This window comes from Platalea leucorodia (assembly GCF_965183815.1).
Source record: "Platalea leucorodia genome assembly, chromosome: 3".
In the NCBI taxonomy this organism is placed as follows: Eukaryota; Metazoa; Chordata; class Aves; order Pelecaniformes; family Threskiornithidae; genus Platalea; species Platalea leucorodia.
In genome coordinates this window covers 2,204,733-2,225,695 of record NC_138825.1, presented here as the reverse complement: position 1 = coordinate 2,225,695, position 20,963 = coordinate 2,204,733, and the positions used below count along the sequence as shown (strand labels likewise).

Sequence of the window (20,963 nt, the reverse complement as noted above, 5' to 3'; positions counted from 1 at the left end):
CTGCAATTTACAAATGTGTACATACCTCTCCTTGAAAAAAGCCTGTGCAGTTTTCCTGGAAATACATCATCTGGACTGAGCCTCAAAATATGTATTTTTTTGTTTTTTTTCTCTACATTTCTCAGGATTAACTTACGATATCCCTCTACACTACTCTTGATTTAAATAATGAAGCGGCTATGTTATCCTTCAGCATGTACTGTCCAGTATTCTTGCCTTTAATTTCTGTATTTTCTTATTTTCTAGAATATGAATTTACTCTCAGATGCCCGTTCTGCCAGAGTGTATAGAGATGAATTAGATGCTCTTCGTGAGAAGGCAATTCGAGTTGACAAGCTTGAAAGTGAAGTCAGCCGATATAAAGAGAGGCTGCATGATATTGAATTCTACAAAGCTAGAGTGGAGGTATATTAAGAAAAAAAATACTGAATAACCATCATTTTTTGTTTGCTGTAGCTTTTTCAAAGTTATTTTGGTGACTTGAACCTTGGGACGTGAAAACAGTGTTATACTTTCTTGCTCTGGGATATGTGATAGTCAGTCTTTTGTGATAAACTACAGTTTTTAGATAAAAAGTCCCTGTGTCTAATGCCATGCGGTTTCATTTGAAGTCAGCAGTATTCACCATACCTCTAAGCTAGCATGACCAGTAGGAGCCTCTGTTTAGGATATATACTATGTATTGCGAAACTCAAGGAGGAATTAATTAAAAATATGCTTTAAATTTCTTTCTCCTCTTGTGGGTCTCCTAAGACAAGGCATTTTTCTAAGTAAAGTGTTGGGGAAATAGTGGCTATACACATAAATGAGTATAGGACGACAGCATTCCATGGATAAAATATACTAAAAAAAGATGCACTGACACCAGGCAAGAAAGACTTACAGTTCTGTCATGAATTAGAAGTTTAGGAAACAAATCATCAACATGCAGGATTTTATTAGGCCATCGTTCTGTCTGTAAATGGCACATTTGTTGGGCAAATGCCAAGGTGGCAGAATTTGTGAAAAAAAGAAGTACTTGTGGGAGTCAAAACTAATGAAAGTTTAAAGACACTTTCAAGGCGCTCGTTTGAAAAAAAAAAAAAAAAAAAAAAAGACTCCTACAAAAGCAGGGAGCACTCTAAATGAATGCTTGTTGGAAAAAATATTATGTTGCCTAGATGTAGTTGTTGAGATACTGGTGTGAAGCCCTTTCTTTAGGGTAAAAATGACCAAAAAGCAAAACCAAGATATTAGGGTAAGCTATGACACGGAATATTTTTACATAACTTCTTCATTTAATGTGGCCTCTTGGATTCACAGGCCTGGATGGGATCTGGGGAACTCATTCAGTCCTGCTTTAAGCAAGGTATTTTTATATACCCGTACCACTCCAGATGAATGCGCGGCATTAATCGGTGCTTCAAGACCTGAGTGATGAAGTGTCCGCAGCCTTTTGTAGCAGCCTTTTTCTTCTCTGAAGACTGTGACATGTCATGTGTCCTCTCTTCTAGCTCTTTGTGCTCTGCAGCCCCACAGCATTCTGCCTTACAAGGTGTTTTTTCTGTTCTCTGGGTTCTATCTTAATTCCTATCTTTCTTAAAATTGAGTCCCTGGAACCGGATCTCATACTCTATGGCTTTACCAGTTCTGAATACTGTGGAAAAATAACTTCTCTACACCTTCTAATATAGTAACTCCGAAGCAGCATCTCAACATTGTGATCTGTGGTAACCTCCAGATTCTTTTCCCACTGAACTGCTGCCGAGGCATGATACAATATCCCCAATATTCTGGTTATCGCATCTGAAAAATGTCGTAATACTAATGAGCAATGATACAGCATCCTCTGGAAAGAGACTTCTTTCTTTGAATGTTTAAAAGTTAAAACCTTTTAATGAACGTATACTTTGTGTATCACAGCATAAAATAGCTACTACTGACAAAAGCTACTGCTGATGAGAGGCGAAAAACTGCAAGGCAAAAACCAAATCTTTCTAAAGTTCAATTGTAGATCCTTCATCCAAAACTTCTAATAATAGCTTTAATCAGAAATAGAGCATATCAACTGACACGGGAGTTATTAGCTTTTTAAGGGAAAACGAGATGAATAGTTTTTCCAAGTGAACTGCAGTGTAAAGAAGTTAACAATAGACTGTAGTGAGAGGGAAGGTGCATGGTGCAGGTTAAAACACTGTTAAAAGGGCTTTAGACGTTTCTGAAATTCAGAAAAAGTCACGGTTCCCAAGGCTTTTTTTTTTTTTTTTAAGATTACTTGTTCTTAGCCTTGTTTGTGGCAATTAATTTTATCATCTTACTGTGTAATGTGAAATAATCTGAAGAAATTTGAAGAAACTTTTTCAAGATATACTAAACACAGACCTTAACAGCTGTCACTGAAACATCCATTCTGGCGGAGGCTCCAAAGCTGCCTTCGCACACCACTTAAAAACAAAGGCTGGTAACTGCTTTCCAGCTTTGGATCTTTTCTCAGTGTTTGACATACTTTAAACAAGATATTGCTATTCAACTTGAGCTCAGTGATAGAGGTCCAGTGCTGTGATTTCTCTTCTCAAATTTCCTCAGAGTTGTTGGCTGTTACCTGTATATGATGTAATAGGTTAGCATACATGGGTCTGCTGGAAAATCAGGTACTGAGTGGTGAGCAGCAGCAGCAGCCCGCCTGCCTATGAGAACCTTTGTATGTGAGCTATTTGAAAATCGTCTTACGTGAATGACTTTATACTGTGTCTATCTACTGCTGTTGTAAGAGGGACTGAAAGCATACGGTTAAAAAAAATTGGTAAAGGAAAAGAGGTTAGTGCACAGGATTTGAAAACAGTGGAAATTTCATTTTCATAGAATGTTTAAACTAGTAACAAACCTAAAATTTGTTTACATGTTTCATAGCTTGTAAACTATCTGATTTTTCAAGCATGCTTGAATAGAGACAGATGTTAATTAGTTGGTTTTGCTTCATAATAATAATAATAATAATAATTATAAATTAACTTAATATTTGTGTAGGGAGGAGTATGAAGGATAAATATTTATGTATATTCACTGATCTTTTTTCAGATTTTGCAGCTGACTGCATGCTGAAGTTTGAAAAGTTTTGTCTTTATATCATGAGTAAAATTGCCAATTATATGTTTTTACATATTATTATTTTCATCAGATGCCATTAAAAAAAAATTCTCCATGTACATAAATTAAAGCTATTTATGACCTTTGAATATGGCTGGTTGTGTTTTAAGAACGGAGTTGCATTTTCAGCATCAAGTCGTGACTTTGGGCTTAAGTAAGTTTGCCCAATGGCCTGTAAACCTAATTATGGACTGTAGAAAATGATTCTCTTAGGTTTTGTTCTCTATTTCCTGCAACCCAAAGATTAGGGAGCTCAATCCGATAATAAGATAAATTATGGACTGAAAGGAGCATCTACATCCATCTCCAGGCTTTGATAGGGGCCAATAGTAGATGCTTCGAGGAGAGTAAAAGAATAGGGCGAGCACTTGGTGATCCTTTCCTATTGTGCTCCCCCCAGCCTCCAGCAGTCTCTGCTGAGGAAAATTGTACTCAGAGGTGGTACTTTGGAGCTTTTTGGCCTTCTCTTGCATGAATTAGATAACTTCTCAACACACGTAAACCTTTTCACCTACACAATCATGTAGCAATAAGCTCCACAATTCAGTTACGTGGTGTGTGAAGTACTTCTGTTTGTTTTGAGCCTGACGCCTGTAATTTTTATTTGATGTCAGCCTTTTGCTTAGCTGTAATCCATATATGTGAAATACATCTTTCCAGATCGCATCTCAAATCACAGAGATATTTATGGTTTGATGGTAATTACGAACACCTTACTTATTCTTAATCGTTTAGGGACTACTTCATTTCTCTTAAGTCGTGTAAAATTTTCTTTTCATAAAAATTTCCTAAGTTACAGTTACGTGAAGTTGTTGTAAATTTGTTCTTTACAGCTTCAAATGAATGTTTTAGCATTGGAGCGATGTTTCTAAAACTAGTTATGATATGTATCAAAGTGTGTATGAATAAGGAAATACTTTTGTTTTGAGGGGGTTTTGTTGCTTAATTCTTGCAGGAGTTAAAGGAAGACAATCAAGTGTTGCTAGAAACAAAGACAATGTTGGAAGATCAATTAGAGGGGACCCGAGCCCGTTCTGATAAATTACATGAGTTAGAAAAAGAGAATCTACAATTAAAAGCTAAATTACATGATATGGAGATGGTAAGTGTAAATGGAGGATGACAAAGACAACTGATATGCATTGAATTTCATTTCCATTTTTAATAGAAGAGCTTCTAGTCAAAATAGTGGGGGAGAGGAGGAAGGTATGTCTGGATTTACTAAGACTTCTCTGATACGGTTTCCTACAGTAGCGTTGGTTCTGCCTGGGGAAGGAAAAACTGCAAAGGCAGTACTCTTCCTGAAGGCAGTACAGTGTTTAACTGGATAGCTAAAATATGATGATAAGAAATAGAGACTCATTAGTAAGAATGATAGGATCAATTTTTTTTATGTGAAGATGGTCTGTTGTCACTTAAATACTTAGATGTCTGTTCCTCCCTGTCTCACTGTGTATTAGCAAATCAGAAAATGCACTTTGCATTTCTCTGCGGCATACTAGATACCAAAATATTTTGTTCATGTTGAGACTTTTTTTTTAACGTTACACGTGAAATAATTTTTAAGGAGCGTGATATGGACAGAAAGAAGATTGAGGAACTCATGGAGGAAAATATGACTTTAGAAATGGCTCAGAAACAAAGTATGGATGAATCATTGCATCTTGGCTGGGAACTTGAACAGATAAATAGGACTACTGAACTTTCTGAAGGTAAACGTATTAATACTTGCAAACTGATAAAATAGAAAGATTGAAAGCTCAGGCTGGACAGCATTAGGAAATTACAGGTCCTTATTTCTGAATTACAGTCTCTTTTGCCCTCTGGAGAGATGTGACAGTCTGGTTTTGGTTTGATTTTTTCTTTTCTTGTGGCTTGGTTTTGTGTATTGGGGTGGTTTGTTTTTTTTTTTCCCCCCTCGTTCCCATGTAGCCTTGGAGATACAGCCTACATGAAAAGTCTGTTCCGGTGATTCTTGTTCAGTTAAACAGAGGTGTAAAACCCATAAATACCTTGGAATTACATTGGGTTGCCATTCAAACTTCTACACTCTGCAGCACAGATCATGAGTTGTCTTGCTTTACTGTTCTCAAAGTTAAAGTTTGTTTTGGGGTTTTTTTTTTTTAAGGCTTCTCGGAGTAATTGTTTGCAAAGATAGCTGTGGCAAAAATTTTGATTCTTCCAATATAGCGTGCTTGGTCATACGCTGGATTCCATACAAGGGATTTGTGGAAATGTAGAAATATATCCTCAGTTGCAAGAATCAAATCTCTGCTGTGATTAGGAACTGTAGGATGAGTAGAACAGTTCCTTTTAGGCATCTGCACTATTATCTCTTGGGTAAGGAGGATGGGTCATTAATCCTAACTAGCTCTATTCACCAAGAAGGCATTGGAGGACCGTCAAAGGCTTCTAAATCCCCTAGGTCTAAAAATGCAAAATCCAAGAACTCCAGGTACTAAAGTACCCTTTTTTTTTTTTTTCCTTAATGGTGTTTTTCTCTTATAGTGCCACAGAAGTCACTTGGTCATGAAGTAAATGAACTGACATCAAGCAGATTACTGAAGCTGGAAATGGAAAACCAAAGTTTGCTGAAGACAGTGGAAGAACTACAAAGTGCAGTGGGTTCTGTAGAAGGCAGTAGTTCAAGGATTCTGAAAATGGAAAAAGAAAACCAAAGACTTAGCAAAAAGGTAATCACGAGTGTATGTCTGAATTGTGTGTGAGTTGCCTAATGTTGCTTGTCATTTTCTTTCTAAAGGGTAACTTTATGAATTGCTGTTATTTTGGTTAAGTATTACTGGGGTCTAAATGGTGTTACGGTGTCTGTAAGTTTATGGTCAAAAAGCAAACCACCTCAGATATTTTTCTCTTTTTTTTAGTTATGCCTTTTTATAAGAATCTGGCCATTTTATTCAGAAAGGTCTTATACCAGTGAGGGAAAAAATATTAACATATTGGGGACATAATGAGTAATGAAAGTGTTTTATGATACTTGAGAACTTTATTTTAATTTTTGTAGTTATTAAGCAGGGGAAAGTATGTGTACATAGGTGAAGACTGACTGATAAATCTAAGCAGAAAACTTGGTCATGGTTCCTCATTCATGACTGAGAAAGAGAGAAGATTGGCCAAGGAATTGATGAGGAAGTGAATGAGAGGAGTTTCAGATTTATCTGTGCTGATCTACACTAGTTTAGTCTCCAAATTATGTATCTCAAATAGAGTAATTTAGTCAGTGATATTTATAGAGAATAAAAATGGAAAAAAACCAGGGACTAATTACAGTGGAGTGAAACGTCTAAAGTTTCTGAAATAGCTTTTACTTCAGCAGATACTTCAGATGTTAGACTATTCTTAAGAGGAGTGGGTTAAGAGATAATTAAAAAAAAAAAATTGAAAGAAATCCTTACTGTATTCCATACTTCTATGCTTTTTCTGATTTCTTAACAATATTTTTTGCAGCAGCCTGTGTGCTGCTTTGAGTTTCTGTACAGTACCAGAAGGACAGCTAGGAGGGTACGAAAGAAAGGAATAGGTATATGAAGCAAGCAATAGTAGATCCTTGTGATTGTCTGATACTGTTCTTACCACTTTGGATGTCTGGCAACATGTCCTTTTTCTCACTTGCCCCTAAAAACTGTTCTGAACGGTGATAGCTTCAGCAAAAATTGTGAAGTTGAACAAAATGTCTGTTATGAATCCCGTATACATAGTCTACCTCAATCTGGGCACGCTTTCCCTTAAAACAAACCGCTAATAGAGAGTCTTATAAATACGAGATACAGTGACCACAGGAACTCCACTCCCGGTGCCCGGTTGGGCAGGCGATGGATGAATTTGGTTCCCAGACGGAGGCTGACTGCATCCCTGCTGGGGTGATTGAGCCAGTTACTTCTCCTTTGCAAAAACCAATGGAAGTGCCAATATCCCTGTAAAACACGCACTGGTCTGCTAAGCAAGGGACCAGGAAAATCTAAATTTGAGGGGAAGAGGGAGAGTGAAGCAAAAGACTGGTCAAGCATTAGTATTCTCATCCTAAGAGAAAGATTTAATTCAGGTACTGACCTAATTGATGCTGTGCTTTTTGCATATTTCCGATCAACGAACTGGTTCACGGAGGAACAAATTCCATTCTACTACCTTTTTGTGATTTTTATTTCTCAGGATTACTTAGCAGCAATTTAATGTGTAATTCAGATAATTTGTTTCTAAAAGTATTCCCCCTACCTGAGATCCAAGTTATGTCTGGACTTGTCTAGGATTGGGGAATGTGGACAGTGGAGTTGACATAGAATATAAACTTTGCGGCAGATGATTGTTTAAAAATTACAATGTGTATGTTGCTTCTGAGTAACTAACTATAGCTTAGATGTGACAGAAAAATCACACTTGGTTATTTTCGCTGGTAAATAGTTTTGCTGTCTGGCAACATTAAGAGAGTTGGAGCCCTGTGGCAAAACAAACCTGTATATTTAATTCCCAAGGAATCATCATAAGTATCTCTTGAACTAGCTAAGTAATATCAAACAACATTTGACACTTGTAAGCTAAAAGAGACTTGGAGGAGCAGTATAAATCTCACTAAGATGGAATTTTAAAAGAAAAAAAGAGGCTTGGGAAAATATCCAGAGCCTAATAAAATCTGACCAATTTTTTTATGCAAAAGTACTTTATGGATATAACTTTCTGAGCCAGGGAGAAAATTCTGGCAGAAGTAAATTTTATTCCTAGAAGAGATGAATTGTTTCAGATAAGGAATAGAAAATTCCATTTTATTCTTTCCTTTAACCTTCTTTATTCATTTCTGTAAGAGTATCTTCAACCCAGCTAAGCGTAATACTATTGTCATTTTTAAGTACATTTCAAAAATTTTGCTTCTTTTTCCCTAGCTTGAAGAGCTACAGAATGAAATTAGCCAAGAGAAACAAAGTCTTCAGAACAGTCAAAATTTGAGTAAAGATCTGATGAAAGAAAAAGCGCAGCTTGAAAAGACACTTGAAGCACTTCGAGAAAACTCAGAGCGACAAGTGAGTAGCAGAATCAAAAGTCTTAATGCTGCATTGTACTGTACTGTTTTTCTTTTGTACTTTTTTTACAGGCATAAAGGGATTGTAAATGTAGCAGATTTGCCAAAAGGACATATCTGCCGCGAAATAGCGTGTCTAAGACCCGCAGCCAGTGAGAGGCATGACTCATTTTTAGCTGAGGCTTTACTGTTAGTGTTAGAACTTTTTAGTGTTTTGTAATGCTTCTGTGGCTTTCATGAGCTGTGCGTTTGCTATAGTTGCTTAGAGGGTGTAGCTCAGCCAAAATAGAAAGTGGGGAACTTTGGAGGTAAGCCAGGCACCTCTCAATGGAGGAAAACAGGTTCCAGACAGCTGGTCAGTGTTTGAAGTCATGTCGGAGTAGTAATGAGAATTACAGCAGCCTGTCCCTCGAAGGGACCTGACAGAGACCGGTGTAGCAGAGCCGGTCTGCTGCTCCGCTGCTGACTGTTCCTCCTGTCTCGCTCACAGTCTTGTTTATCTGGGGTAGGAACCATCATATCCAGCTTCATAATATTCCCCTATACTAGAACGCTTTCTAGCTGTGACTTGTAGGTGGATAGCAGAATTTATTTTTGGTTGCCAGAAACTGGCACCTGGGTCTTCATAAAAGCTTTGAGCAGTATTTGGTACTGAATGTCGCTGATATATCTGTATCTAGTGGGTGCTGACACCTTCTAAAGGTCTTTGCAGAGCAATTCAGAGGACCCGTGGAAGGCAGCCACTAGGAAACAAGAGTTACAGAAACTTCTGGAAAACCCATATTTAGTAATCAAGTCCTTCCAAATTAGAACTACAGTTGTCTTTTATAAATTCCACTGCTACTTCTTGATGAGACTGACATTTTCTAGTTTAATTTAGAAGTACAGTGTTTTGGAATACAGAATATTGTATTTCAAAAATCCTGAAAATTTTTAAAGGCCCAATTTTATCAGTAAATGGAATTCCAGCCTTAGAAAAGAAAGCAAAAAGAAAAGAAAAAAAAAAAAAAAAAGGCTTGGCGTTGAAGCTTTACTTTCATTTGAAGAGAACAGTGGGGATGATTTTAAAGAAAATATGCCAGCTTGTCTTGTTTAGGAGTGTTCATTGTTACAATAATTGATTTATACATTGAATTAGAAGTGTACTCTAGGGACAAAAGGACTAAAACTTTCTGGAATAAGTCATAAGTCCCAATTCAGCCATCAGGGATATGTATATTGTTTTAAATGTGTTGGAGTAAGACTAACATTTCAGTGGGACTGTTTCTGCTTAGAAATAATATACTTCGGAACTGTGACATGTTAGCAGTGTCTTTCATGTCTTTTATAAATCCTGTGCTGAAACTTACGGGAGTCAACTACACAAGGTTCATTTGATTTCATCAAAAATTATGGAGGCGTTGAGCATGATTTTTTTGTTAAGTTTGAATTATAGAAGCAGAATTCACGGACAGTAATTATGCATGTTCAGTAACATACCAGCTTATATAAAGAAGTGTTACAAAGTTGTGTTTTTAGACACCTGTTAATTAGTTTTTTATTAATCATTTCAGAACAGGGTGTCATTGCTGGGAACGGAGCCGTAGATCCTGTAATTAATAGTTACATTCAGACTTAAATATGAAAGAACAGTCTATAATTTTCTTAGTCTGTTTTTCATTGCAACTAGCACTTTTGCTTTTCCCCAAAACAGTTTATTGTTGAAACACCCTTTATGCTATGTTATTAGTGTATTTTTAAATATTGATCTAAACAGTTTTGCTGTCTGTTGTTACATACCCGAATAATTTCAGATGGTTTGGAGTAACTGAAAAAGTCAAAAAATGCTAAAAATTAAGATGTAAATGCTGCCTTTATCCTTGAAGTAGATCTGGGAATATGTTACCTAAGAAAATAATTCAGTTCTAATATGATTTACTTTCTCTGGAAGCTGTTTTGGAACAGCATGTCCAAGGGTTCTTTTAAACTCACAAATTAATGTAACTTTGTGTTTCTTCCCAAAATGTTACTGCCTGTGATCAGGATGCCCTCATATCCCACAGATCACCTCTTTTTTTTTTTTTTTTTCCAAGTGAAATAAAGACACTTTTGTGGCTCCCACCCCTCCCTCCATCTCAAGTTTGGTTTAGAACTTGACTGCAGTTTTGTTCTTTGTGGACACGCATCTCTGGAAATTACAGAGTTTAAGAAAAATAATCTAAATCTGGGTAAACACAAATAAAAATGAAATGAAGCTAAGAAATAGATACAGCTTTGTTTTGGTTTGTGCTTCATTAGTTTTATTTTTCTGTTATCTACTAATATCCAAGAGAAAGATATCTGAAGATTCACTTTGACTTATTTTGTTGTCAGTCTTCCACTGTGTACATATACAATGTTTGTAATGCTGCAAATAAATACCAGTAGAGTAAGAGAAATTTTTTTAAACTTAAAATAAAAGGGAAATATGATGCAATGTTATTATCTTAGTAGCTCTCAGTTTATATATGGAAGTAATTACTTGTTGGTGTGTTGCTCACCAGAGTTTACAATTTTCCCCCAAATTAGATTAAGCTACTAGAACAAGAAAATGAACACTTGAATCAAACTGTAGCTTCTCTGAGACAACGCTCACAAATCAGTGCTGAAGCGAGAATGAAAGAAATTGAAAAAGAAAATAAAATCCTTCATGAGTCTATTAAAGAGACCAGCAGTAAGTTAAATAAGATTGAATTTGAAAAAAAGCAAGTCAGGAAAGAACTGGAACACTATAAAGAGAAAGGGGAGAGAGCAGAAGAACTCGAGAATGAGCTGCATCATCTGGAGAAGGAAAACGAATTATTACAGAAAAAAATTACTAACTTAAAAATTACTTGTGAGAAGATCGAGGCCTTAGAACAAGAAAACTCAGATCTGGAAACAGAAAACAGAAAACTCAAAAAAACTTTGGATAGCCTAAAAAATCTCACTTTTCAATTAGAATCCTTAGAAAAGGAGAATTCACAACTCGATGAAGAAAATTTGGAATTAAGAAGAACGATTGAATCCTTGAAGTGTACAAGCATTAAAGTGGCACAATTACAACTAGAAAATAAGGAACTGGAGAGTGAGAAGGAGCAACTTAAAAAAAGCCTTGAACTCATGAAAGCCTCGTTTAAGAAAACGGAACGCTTGGAAGTCAGCTACCAAGGCCTAGACACAGAAAACCAAAGGCTACAGAAAGCCCTTGAAAACAGCAATAAGAAGATTCAGCAATTAGAAAGTGAATTACAAGACTTAGAGTCTGAAAATCAGACTCTGCAAAAGAACTTAGAAGAGTTAAAAATCTCTAGTAAGCGCCTAGAGCAATTGGAAAAGGAGAATAAGTTGTTAGAACAGGAGACTTCTCAGCTGGAAAAAGATAAGAAACAGCTAGAAAAAGAAAATAAAAGGCTTCGACAACAAGCAGAAATTAAAGATAGTACTTTAGAAGAAAACAACATAAAAATTAGTAATCTGGAAAAGGAAAATAAGTCTCTATTTAAAGAAATAGTTGTATATAAAGAGTCATGTGTACGCCTGAAAGAACTAGAAAAAGAAAATAAAGAACTCGTGAAAAGAGCTACCATTGATAAGAAAACCCTTGTCACTTTACGAGAGGTAAACAGAAATTAGTTACCATTCCCGTCATAATCTGTTCGTAATGTAGAGAAATTATATCTGTATTTCTGAAAAATGTTTGTATTTTGTATTTTTTATGCTTTAATCTGTATACTATTAGCATCTTTAATGGTTACAGTAGGGAAAGTGTTAGATAATCAAAATTTATATAATCATAATAATCAAACTGAATAATATAATCATATTACACTTAATTCTGTGAGGTTGCTTACAGACCGTCCTGGAGCCTTTGTTAAATGACCATCGGTCAGATTCATCATGTTAGTATTTGTTCTGGCTGAAACATTTCCCCTTCACCGTAATGTTCAAGACCAAATTTGAAAGGGAAGTTCTACGAAAGGAAGGGAGTAAACGACGACAGTGATATCATATTACAGTTAACAATGTAATGTCTGATATAGCTGAAAGCTCACAATTGGAAGGAAAGGAGAGGTAAAATTGAGTTATTCAAGTCACGTAGTGATAAAAAACTCTTGCCTTGCAATTCTAGAATTAAGACTACATTATTTTATTTATATGATAATACTGACTGTAATTTTTTCTGTGTAAGGACTTGGTGAATGAAAAATTGAAGACTCAACAAATGAACAATGATCTAGAAAAACTTGCCCACGAACTTGAAAAAATAGGCTTAAACAAGGAACGCCTCTTGCATGATGAACAGAGCAGTGATGACAGGTGAGAACGTCAAGGCCTACCTGGAACAGTGTAGAAATGAGGGTCTTTTTGATTCATAAAGATAAAATGGTTTTACAGGCTGGTTTTGTGCATGCTCTTAGATTTTAAGGCACATTAATAGACCCACAATGGAACTTACTATTCTTTGAAATTAATAAGGTAGTTGATGTGCTTTTATGTTCAGCTGTCTGTGAAAGTGAGTTGCCACTTTTTGTTGCTAAGAGTATTTCAGTAGGTACAGGTAATGCATAATTAAAATGTTTTATGTTCTAGTTAGCAGCAGGAACAGTAGCGGTAAAAGATAATGGGCCCAAAAAGGGTTTTTTCCCTTTTTGACTGCTTAAGTGATAGAAACGGTTTTTATGCTTTTGTCACATAATGGTTACCTTAAACTGTCTCACTCTTTCCTTCCAACTATTTCCTTCTAATTCTTCCTACCAAAAGGAAACTGTTTGCATTCCCACTTACACAGGCTGGGAAGTATCCAATACTCGAGCGTCTCCAAAACTTCGTACTGGCTCTATCACTCTGCCACACCTGCCATTATAAAGCAGCTGCTATCCTGACATCTGTTTCCTCTGCTGTGTGTTGTGTTCTGTCTTATCCTGCAGGGATTTAGGGAAAATTTGTGACAGGAGAAAAGGAGACTAGTATGGGCTTCTAGCCAATCTTTATTTCACGATGCTATTCAGTTGTGCTCTTAAAAAAAAAGGGGGGGGGGGGGGGGGGGAGAAATTAAAAAAAAAAGAAAAAAGCTGCTGTCATGCTGTCATATTCTGTTACTACAACTGATTATCATGAACATGTAGATTGATTTTGGGCCTTCTATAGCAAAAGAAAACCAAACGGCGTTTTTATTTTTTCCTTCAGTTTCCCTTTCTTGCTGCCAGTGCTCTGTTACTGGGGTGGTGCCAGAATCCTGTAGGGAGAATCTGTTACCACCTCTTGTTTTCTGTTAGTGTCCTTCATCTACCTTTCTCAGCTCGCAGATGAGGAGTTTTCCTGTCAAAAAAAGTCCTCATAACTTTGACTAGTGTGATTGTCCTTAGGTGAATATACCGTACAAAGAAGAACCAGTCCTTGAGCTGAGTTGAAGCTTAAACTGCTTAGATAAAGAAGTCCAGATTGAGCAATGTTTTTCTAAATCACATTCTAGATTTCAAGTGGTTGGAGTGAGCGCCCCTGCAAAGGGAGAGAATATTGTTCTGCAAAGTTGCTTTTGCAAATTATACTACATGAAAAGACTTAGGAGGCTACTACTTTCCCAACAATGGCCCTCGTGCTTTACAAGTGCTCATACTTCTAAAGATCAGATGTTGTGGGTTCACTTCTCATAGGTTAGTTGGTTTGTGACGTTACGCGAATTGTGACTTTGGGCCCTACAATACTAGTGTTTCCTTCACGTTTTACAGAACGATGTTACAATGGATCTATAAATTATAATTTGGAAGAAAATGTGGAGTTACGTGTCTCTGTGGAATGGGTAGTTTTATCCAGCTTTCATTAAATTACAATCTGTAAATGAACTTTTAACGTACTTCTGGCACCTGTCATGACCTGTTTCATTTCTTCCTTTGCTTCTAGGTTAGCTGTGTGTGGGAATTACACAAATAAGTAATTTTCTTTTCATTCCCGCCACCTTCTAATGAGTATTCCTTTTTCAAGGAATCAGTGCATGTTGTTTGCTGTTTATATATTGTATATTAAGAGCACAGCCCAGAGAGCAGGCTTAAGCATTGCGTACTGGTTGACCTGCACTTGGCAGGTGTATACTGCTGGCCTTAGATCTCTTGTAATTTGCTGCTCAACTTCACTGTCGTAAGAAAAGCTCATGCTTAATTCTTTGCAGATTGCCTTGCAGCAGGAGATAATGCCTGTCTAGAAAGGTGTTCATGGCAAACTTGATTGTCCAGCACCAAGCATGTGAAAGCACCACAAAAGCGGATGGAATATTTGATGGTACAAGATATTTGGATATCAGGCTGGCTATGATGTGCCTGTGCAGGCTGATCTCTGGGGAGGTGTGCAGTAAGCTTTGTATCTTGAAGCTTACCCAGAACATTATCTAAAGCCTACCTCTGAGCTCAGGCTTGTGACAAAATAAGTTTTAGATGTGAAGGAATATGGGCTATGCTACTGTTTTGAGCTTTGTTTCAAACCAGAATGTAGACCCATCTTGAAAAACTTCATGTAGAGCTGGATGATTGTGAACGTGGAATATTTGTTTTTCAAGTGGTTGGTTTGAAACTGTGCTCTGCCACTGTCCTGCCTTGCCATTATTCTCAACTTTTTCATTCATCCAAAAGGTACCTGGATTGCTTTCTTAAATATCATTACCTAGGTGAGCCATTAGCAATCGTTTCATCAGGTCTGTAGGAAGCGAGCTTCATTATGGCCAAAATTACCTCTCAGTGTGGTTTTGGACTGCCTCTCTCATTTTGATGACAGAAATTAAAAATGCACAATTTTTCCCTCCCTGATTGGTGAGAGCTGCTTGTGTTCTTTTGTTAAATGTTCTTGGTAGCACTTCAGAGGCTTTCTATTGGGGCCTAAGCTGACCATGTTCATGAGTTAAATTTGAAATGTTTTCCATCTTCTCTTGCCATTCCAATGACTGTTGTCTTTAGATAAAAGACTTAAGGATTTTGACCCTGAATCTGAAATACCTAAATCTCAATGATATTGGAAAATTTGTACCATCTTCCATTATTAGATGTTCAAAAGGAAACTGGATATTGGGTCTCTGCTATTAGTCTTTTTCCTTCTTTGTTTTCTACATAATTGTGTAACTTTTCAGTAACAGAAATTCTTATTTGCAGCTGAATATATGAAATGCCATCTATTCTACTATTCATAGACTGCCTACTGTTTCTTAAGTTCCTGAGAATTACTTGTCATACCTTAAAATCTAGGATTCTCATCCTACTACATGATGCTACTGGACAGCTTTCGGCTTATTAATTCTCTTACCATTGGTCTTCTGCTCCAGTTCCTGACTAGCTCTAATGCTGTTGTCCAGTCAGGAGTCTCTTGCAATCTGTTCTATTCACTAAACTGATAGATTCTTCAGTTGTCAAAATGAAAAAGGGGGATATTAGTGGTTTGGTTTATTTTATCCTGCTGTGGGGAGAAGTGGGATGTTTTCCACATTCTGAGCACATGTACAGTGACTGAACTGCTTGAAAGTGATTAATGAGTGTGGTTTCCAGTATTTTCTAAAAGGGCTTATAATTCATTAGAGTATCTTGCACTGGCAGTTTTCAGGAGATACTGTTCTAAACCGATTATATTCTAAATCTGACCACTTCTCTCCCAAATATGTGGTTGGGCTTTTTAGGTGCCCTACAATATTGTAGATATGGTAAAAAATGGAAGCATTACACATCAGGAGTGGTAACAGTCTTAAAATATCAGCAGCTGGGCTGAGTGAGCAATTTGCACATTCATACATCAAATGAGTATGCACCTGCAAAGTACTGTGTTCCCTCTCCTTCCCTAGTGCCTCCTCTTTGTGAGCTGGCAGGAAATGGAAATTGATGAAAATCTTGCTCTCCAAATACTTCACATTCTAATTTAGTTCAGGTCCCCGCTGGATTCACTGGAGTGGAGCCAGAAGGAAGAGTGCTGTCATCACACACACACGCGCGCGCGCGCGCTAATGGTCCAAATAAAGCCAGCACCCTACCGGTGTGGCTGAACGTGGCTTTTTGTATGTCTAATACGTTGTAGAAGAAAGAAGAATTAAAAAATGTTTTCGACTACCATCTTCTGTTTGTTTTAGACATAGGACTTGTCATTAATACTGAGGTGTCTTCATGCTTTTGAATAGAGGCAGCATTCAAGCATTTTTAAATGTAGCTATGAGGCTACTGTTCAGAAAGTTTTAGAATTTAAATACCTCAAATAATTTTTTGAAATACAGACTTTTTTGTGTGTGATGTCCTTGATCAGTAGGTACAAGCTTTTGGAGTCAAAATTAGAATCCACACTTAAGAAGTCTCTCGAAATAAAAGAAGAAAAAATTGCTGCTTTGGAGGCTCGTTTAGAAGAATCAACAAATTTAAACCAGCAACTCCGTCAGGAACTTAAAACAGTAAGGAGAATGACTTCTTTTTTTTTTCCCTATAAGATTAAATTACTCCTATACCAGCTATTGTTATTTCTACACTTGAAATTTTGTGTAAGACAGCAAAAGATGGGCATTGTTGGGGTAAGGCAGGACAAAAGTATGACTGCTTGCTTTTTAAGACTGCAGTAATACAGGCCCAGTGTCGAAATCACATGAAAAGTTGTTGATGAGTTTATTGATTGGTCATTGACTATGTCAGGTGGATAATAATCTGAAGTTGATTTGATTTGGGATGCCAAAAATAGTCATTTCTTAGTAAGTACATTTCCTGATCTACCTTGAACAGCCTCGGTGGACTAGTTAAAAAAAGAAATACAATCTCCTTGGTGGCTGTACTTTATTATAAAACTTGGAGGATACAGCTGAAAGCACTGAAATGAAATAGAAAGTAGAGGTCTCTTTCTGTTAGACAAGTATAACTAAGAGCCCAAGTGTTTATTATGCTTAAGCTATCAGTATCCATAAATTATTTGTATGTCATCTCCCCAAACATACACAAAACCCAAATTTACAAATACAGTAACATACACGTAGCACTTTCTGTTCTTAAAGTGGTTATGGTCATGTAATAAATTAGGATGTAGAAAATGGAAAATTCTAAACCTAATGTAAGTTGTCCTAAATAATTTCAGGTAAAAAAGAACTATGAAGCTCTCAAGCAAAGACAAGAAGAAGAAAGGATGGTTCAGAATTCTCCTCCAAGAAGCGGAGAAGACAATCAACCTGTCAATAAGTGGGAGAAAGAAAATCAGGAAACTACTAGAGAATTACTGAAAGTTAAAGATAGATTAATTGAAGTAGAAAGGAATGTAAGATTTGTTTTTGATATTATTCTGATTTGAATTATTTGTTGTGAGCTGATCCAGTAATACGAATGAGAGTATTGTTAAGAAAGTATGCAACTTATTACCTAGTTTACATACCAAGCAGAATGTGAATTAAATATAATTTATGAAGCAGTTGGATTCTGCACAGACAGATGCTGTAAAGCACTTGACCAGCATTTGAAAGGAAACGTGGAAACCTGAATTTGCCCTTTCAAATCCACAGATATCTCTTAAATCCCTCTTCTGTAATCCATATTTACGTGAGTCATGGAGATTTCTCTACTGTTTCTCCATAGGCACAATATTAGTTACCCATTTCTTCAATCTTAACCTGTAGTGATAATATCACTGTGTGATACTTTGTCATATAAGGTGATGTACCATTTTGTTCCACCCTGTAAATCTCAGCAAAGTCATGCTGCTTTGTTTGTTCTGGAGAAACAGGGTTTTTTTTTCTTGAAGTTCTTGAGCTGTGAACTCATTTTCCTTTTTTTTTTTTTTTAATGTTCAAAGAATGCTACACTGCAGGCAGAGAAGCAAGCATTGAAGACACAGTTAAAGCAACTTGAGACACAGAATAGCAATCTGCAGGCTCAGATTCTTGCACTTCAGAGACAGACTGTTTCTCTACAGGAACAAAATACAACTCTACAAACTCAAAATGCCAAGCTGCAGGTAATATTTTCCTATTTTGCTTTCAAAACTAAAATTAATTCTAATTTTTTTTCGAATGAAAGCTTTAAAGCTAATGGAAATAACATATTGCAAGTCATATTTCACTTCTGGTACAGACATGGAAAAGAATGTAATGTGCAAATAATCTGCATAAGGGCAGCCAAATAATACTATGTTTGCTGATGAATAATAACATTTCTAGAGGTTGGGTTTAATCCTTTATATTTGTCCAATTTAAACTCTTGACTTTATACTTAGGGAATAGAGTAGATTCTCTTACCCAGTCTTCTAAGATTTTTTTTTTTTTAATTTCTTTTTTTAATTCTAAATTAGGTCAGGGAAGTAGTGTGTCCAACGAGACTAGTAAATTCAGTATTTCGTCTGTTTTTATAAATAGAGTTAAAAAAAATACTAAAAGCCACACCTAAGAGGAAAATCAAGATGTTGGTAAGTACAGAAGATTTGGAAAAAAAAAAACAAAAACCTTAGAAAACTACATAAATATGTGAAGATTGAATTCAGATAATTCAGAGGCAAAAAAAGGTAATGTGTGACCATGGAAATTGGAAAAATGGTTGCCCACAGAGTCTTGCAGCTCTTAAGGCCAGAATTCAGATGTTGTTCTTCATACTTTAACAGGGTTATTAAATACATACCTTTTTTTTTTTTTTTTTTCCCCTCTGATAAATGTAATATTCTTGTTAATGCTTTTCGGAGCTCTAAGAACCAAAACTACTTAAAGAGGGAATACAAAGTCCACAATTCAGGAGAAATAGCAAACAACGTGAGAAATGATGGAGGGGGGATGGAAATCAAAGAGTGAAGGAGTCTTTAAATGAGTCAACAAATCATGCTTTTTGTGAATGCCTCAAGTTATCATCCTGCTTCTTTCTGGAAAGCAGAGCGCAGTTGTACCACAGATGCACTTTCTAGCTACCACATTGAAATCTAATTAGTGCACAGTACTCCCCTTTGTGGGTGGCAAGCCTATGAACAAAACAGAACATTTGTGCACACACTGTGGCTTATCTAGTCATGAAAAATTAGTGGACGTGGGCATGGAAATATACCATTTTAAACAGATGAAGATATATCTCTGGGATTCAGAATGGTATTTTGTAATACCATTTGTCAAAAAACCAGGAATATCTATGTAGTTCCTTTTTTGCCTTGTGAATTGCACAACAGCACGGGCCTTTCCTATCTGATAAAGGTGGAGAATGAATTAACTGTAGATATTTGAAAGTATTGAGGCAGTGAGTTGGGAGGAGGAAGCGTTTTCCACCTTTAATACTTTTTTTTTTTTTTTTTTTTTTGGTGTTGAACCCAACCGTGCAATGTAATTTTTGTTGCTGGGGTCAACTGAATGATGTTATACCCAACACGCTGAGAAAGGGAGTTGTTCTTCCTTGAGAATTCAGCTGTTTTGCTCATAGCTTCAGGCAAGTTGCAAGATGACTCTACATCAACTCTAAACAGAATGAATGCTGAAATATGTTCATGTAAATAAGAGTGATTAACTAGTAGCTAAATCTGAAGTGCAAACTAAGCTGGTCTACCTGGACTATGTCAAAACTGTTCTTAGGCAACTGTAATTCTACTGTTCCTTCTGATACCCATAAGGACCATACAAGAGAAGGGATGCCTTAAAGGATAACTGGGAATTCTGAACTAAATCAAACTCGGGATTCAGTCTGGGAAGTGTCACAGCATACACATGCCATCAGACATTACTTCATTTCCAGTGAAAGGTTCAGCTTTCTCATCTGTAACAAAGAATGCTGCAGTTCCCACAGAAAAGGGATTTGTTCCTTAGTAACAGCGTGCACTGGAGTGATCATTTTTTTTCCCCCCCTTAATAGAAACCCTGAGGGTATTAGAAGCCTCAGTAGTGTGTGGTTTTCATCTCTGGAATAGGAAGAAGGAAGCTAGCCTAATACAGGTCAGATGACAAGCATGTTAGGTATCATCAATTCTTTAAGATATCCAAGGATTAGATTAGGTTAATCTTTGCAGAGTCACACAAAGTAAAGTTGGTGTTTGTTCTGGTTTTCAACCTGTCTAATGCTGAAGGCTTTAATGTACTAACAGACATTAATACTGTTCTGACATAATTGTTGGAGAAATTGTACTCTTCTATAAGAAGAGTCCTTTCCACCAGATCTTGCAACACGTACATAGAGTGATCAACTGACATTCCTGTTGCTGGAAGAGAACTGTGAATGGCAGTTCCTCAGTAAAACAGAATATGGGTAGTTCCTTCCAGGAGCTATTATTTTATTTCCCTTTCTCTCTGTTAAATGGATGCTGCTGTTCGAAGTCTCATTGTAACGGATATGCGGGTACAATAATGGTTTTATGGTGACAACAGAGATTCTGTACAATAAAGTTTTGTTGTTTTTTGGTTTTTTTTTTAAATATCTGCCAATATGAAAGTTCCTTTTAGTCATGTCACAGATTTGGCTTCTATATGAGAGGATCGTTGGCTTCTATTTGGCTTCTATACGAGGATCACTGGTGATCCATTTCTCTAAGATATTTTGATACTAGAGCTGTCAACGCTGAGAGGAAAATGTGCCTCTTGTCTAGATAGCACTTTAACAGATACTTGAAGATAAATAATAATTTGATTTCTTCCCCGCCCGCCAGTTTAAGCACATGCTTAAGTGCTTTCTTGCAATACTGCTATAAAAATATTCTTGGAATATTTTGAATTGGAATTGTCTATTGGGATATAAGAAAAAAAATATTCCCATTAGAAGTTGTCAGGTAATGGAATAACTAGAAGGTTGCTAAGATGCTAAGGGTTAAACTGAAGAAATCTTTCAGTCGGAGGAGATAGACAAGATAACCCAGACTA

The 20,963-nt window shown here is 36.5% G+C and overlaps 1 protein-coding gene across 3 annotated transcripts in view; it reads left to right on the top strand.

Moving 5' to 3' along the window:
• CCDC88A (coiled-coil domain containing 88A) overlaps window positions 1-20,963 on the top strand; it is a gene marked incomplete at its 3' end in the record, with an annotated part of 76,887 nt that overhangs the window by 34,258 nt on the left and 21,666 nt on the right. For all 3 annotated transcript variants that reach the window (XM_082306628.1, XM_082306627.1, XM_082306626.1), the window contains exons 10-19: window positions 247-405; window positions 4,082-4,228; window positions 4,694-4,838; window positions 5,635-5,819; window positions 8,019-8,156; window positions 10,703-11,773; window positions 12,345-12,472; window positions 16,424-16,565; window positions 17,234-17,410; window positions 17,942-18,103. In XM_082306628.1, coding sequence (XP_082162754.1) covers window positions 247-405; window positions 4,082-4,228; window positions 4,694-4,838; window positions 5,635-5,819; window positions 8,019-8,156; window positions 10,703-11,773; window positions 12,345-12,472; window positions 16,424-16,565; window positions 17,234-17,410; window positions 17,942-18,103 — 2,454 coding nt within the window. The remainder of the gene's footprint in view (window positions 1-246; window positions 406-4,081; window positions 4,229-4,693; window positions 4,839-5,634; window positions 5,820-8,018; window positions 8,157-10,702; window positions 11,774-12,344; window positions 12,473-16,423; window positions 16,566-17,233; window positions 17,411-17,941; window positions 18,104-20,963) is intronic.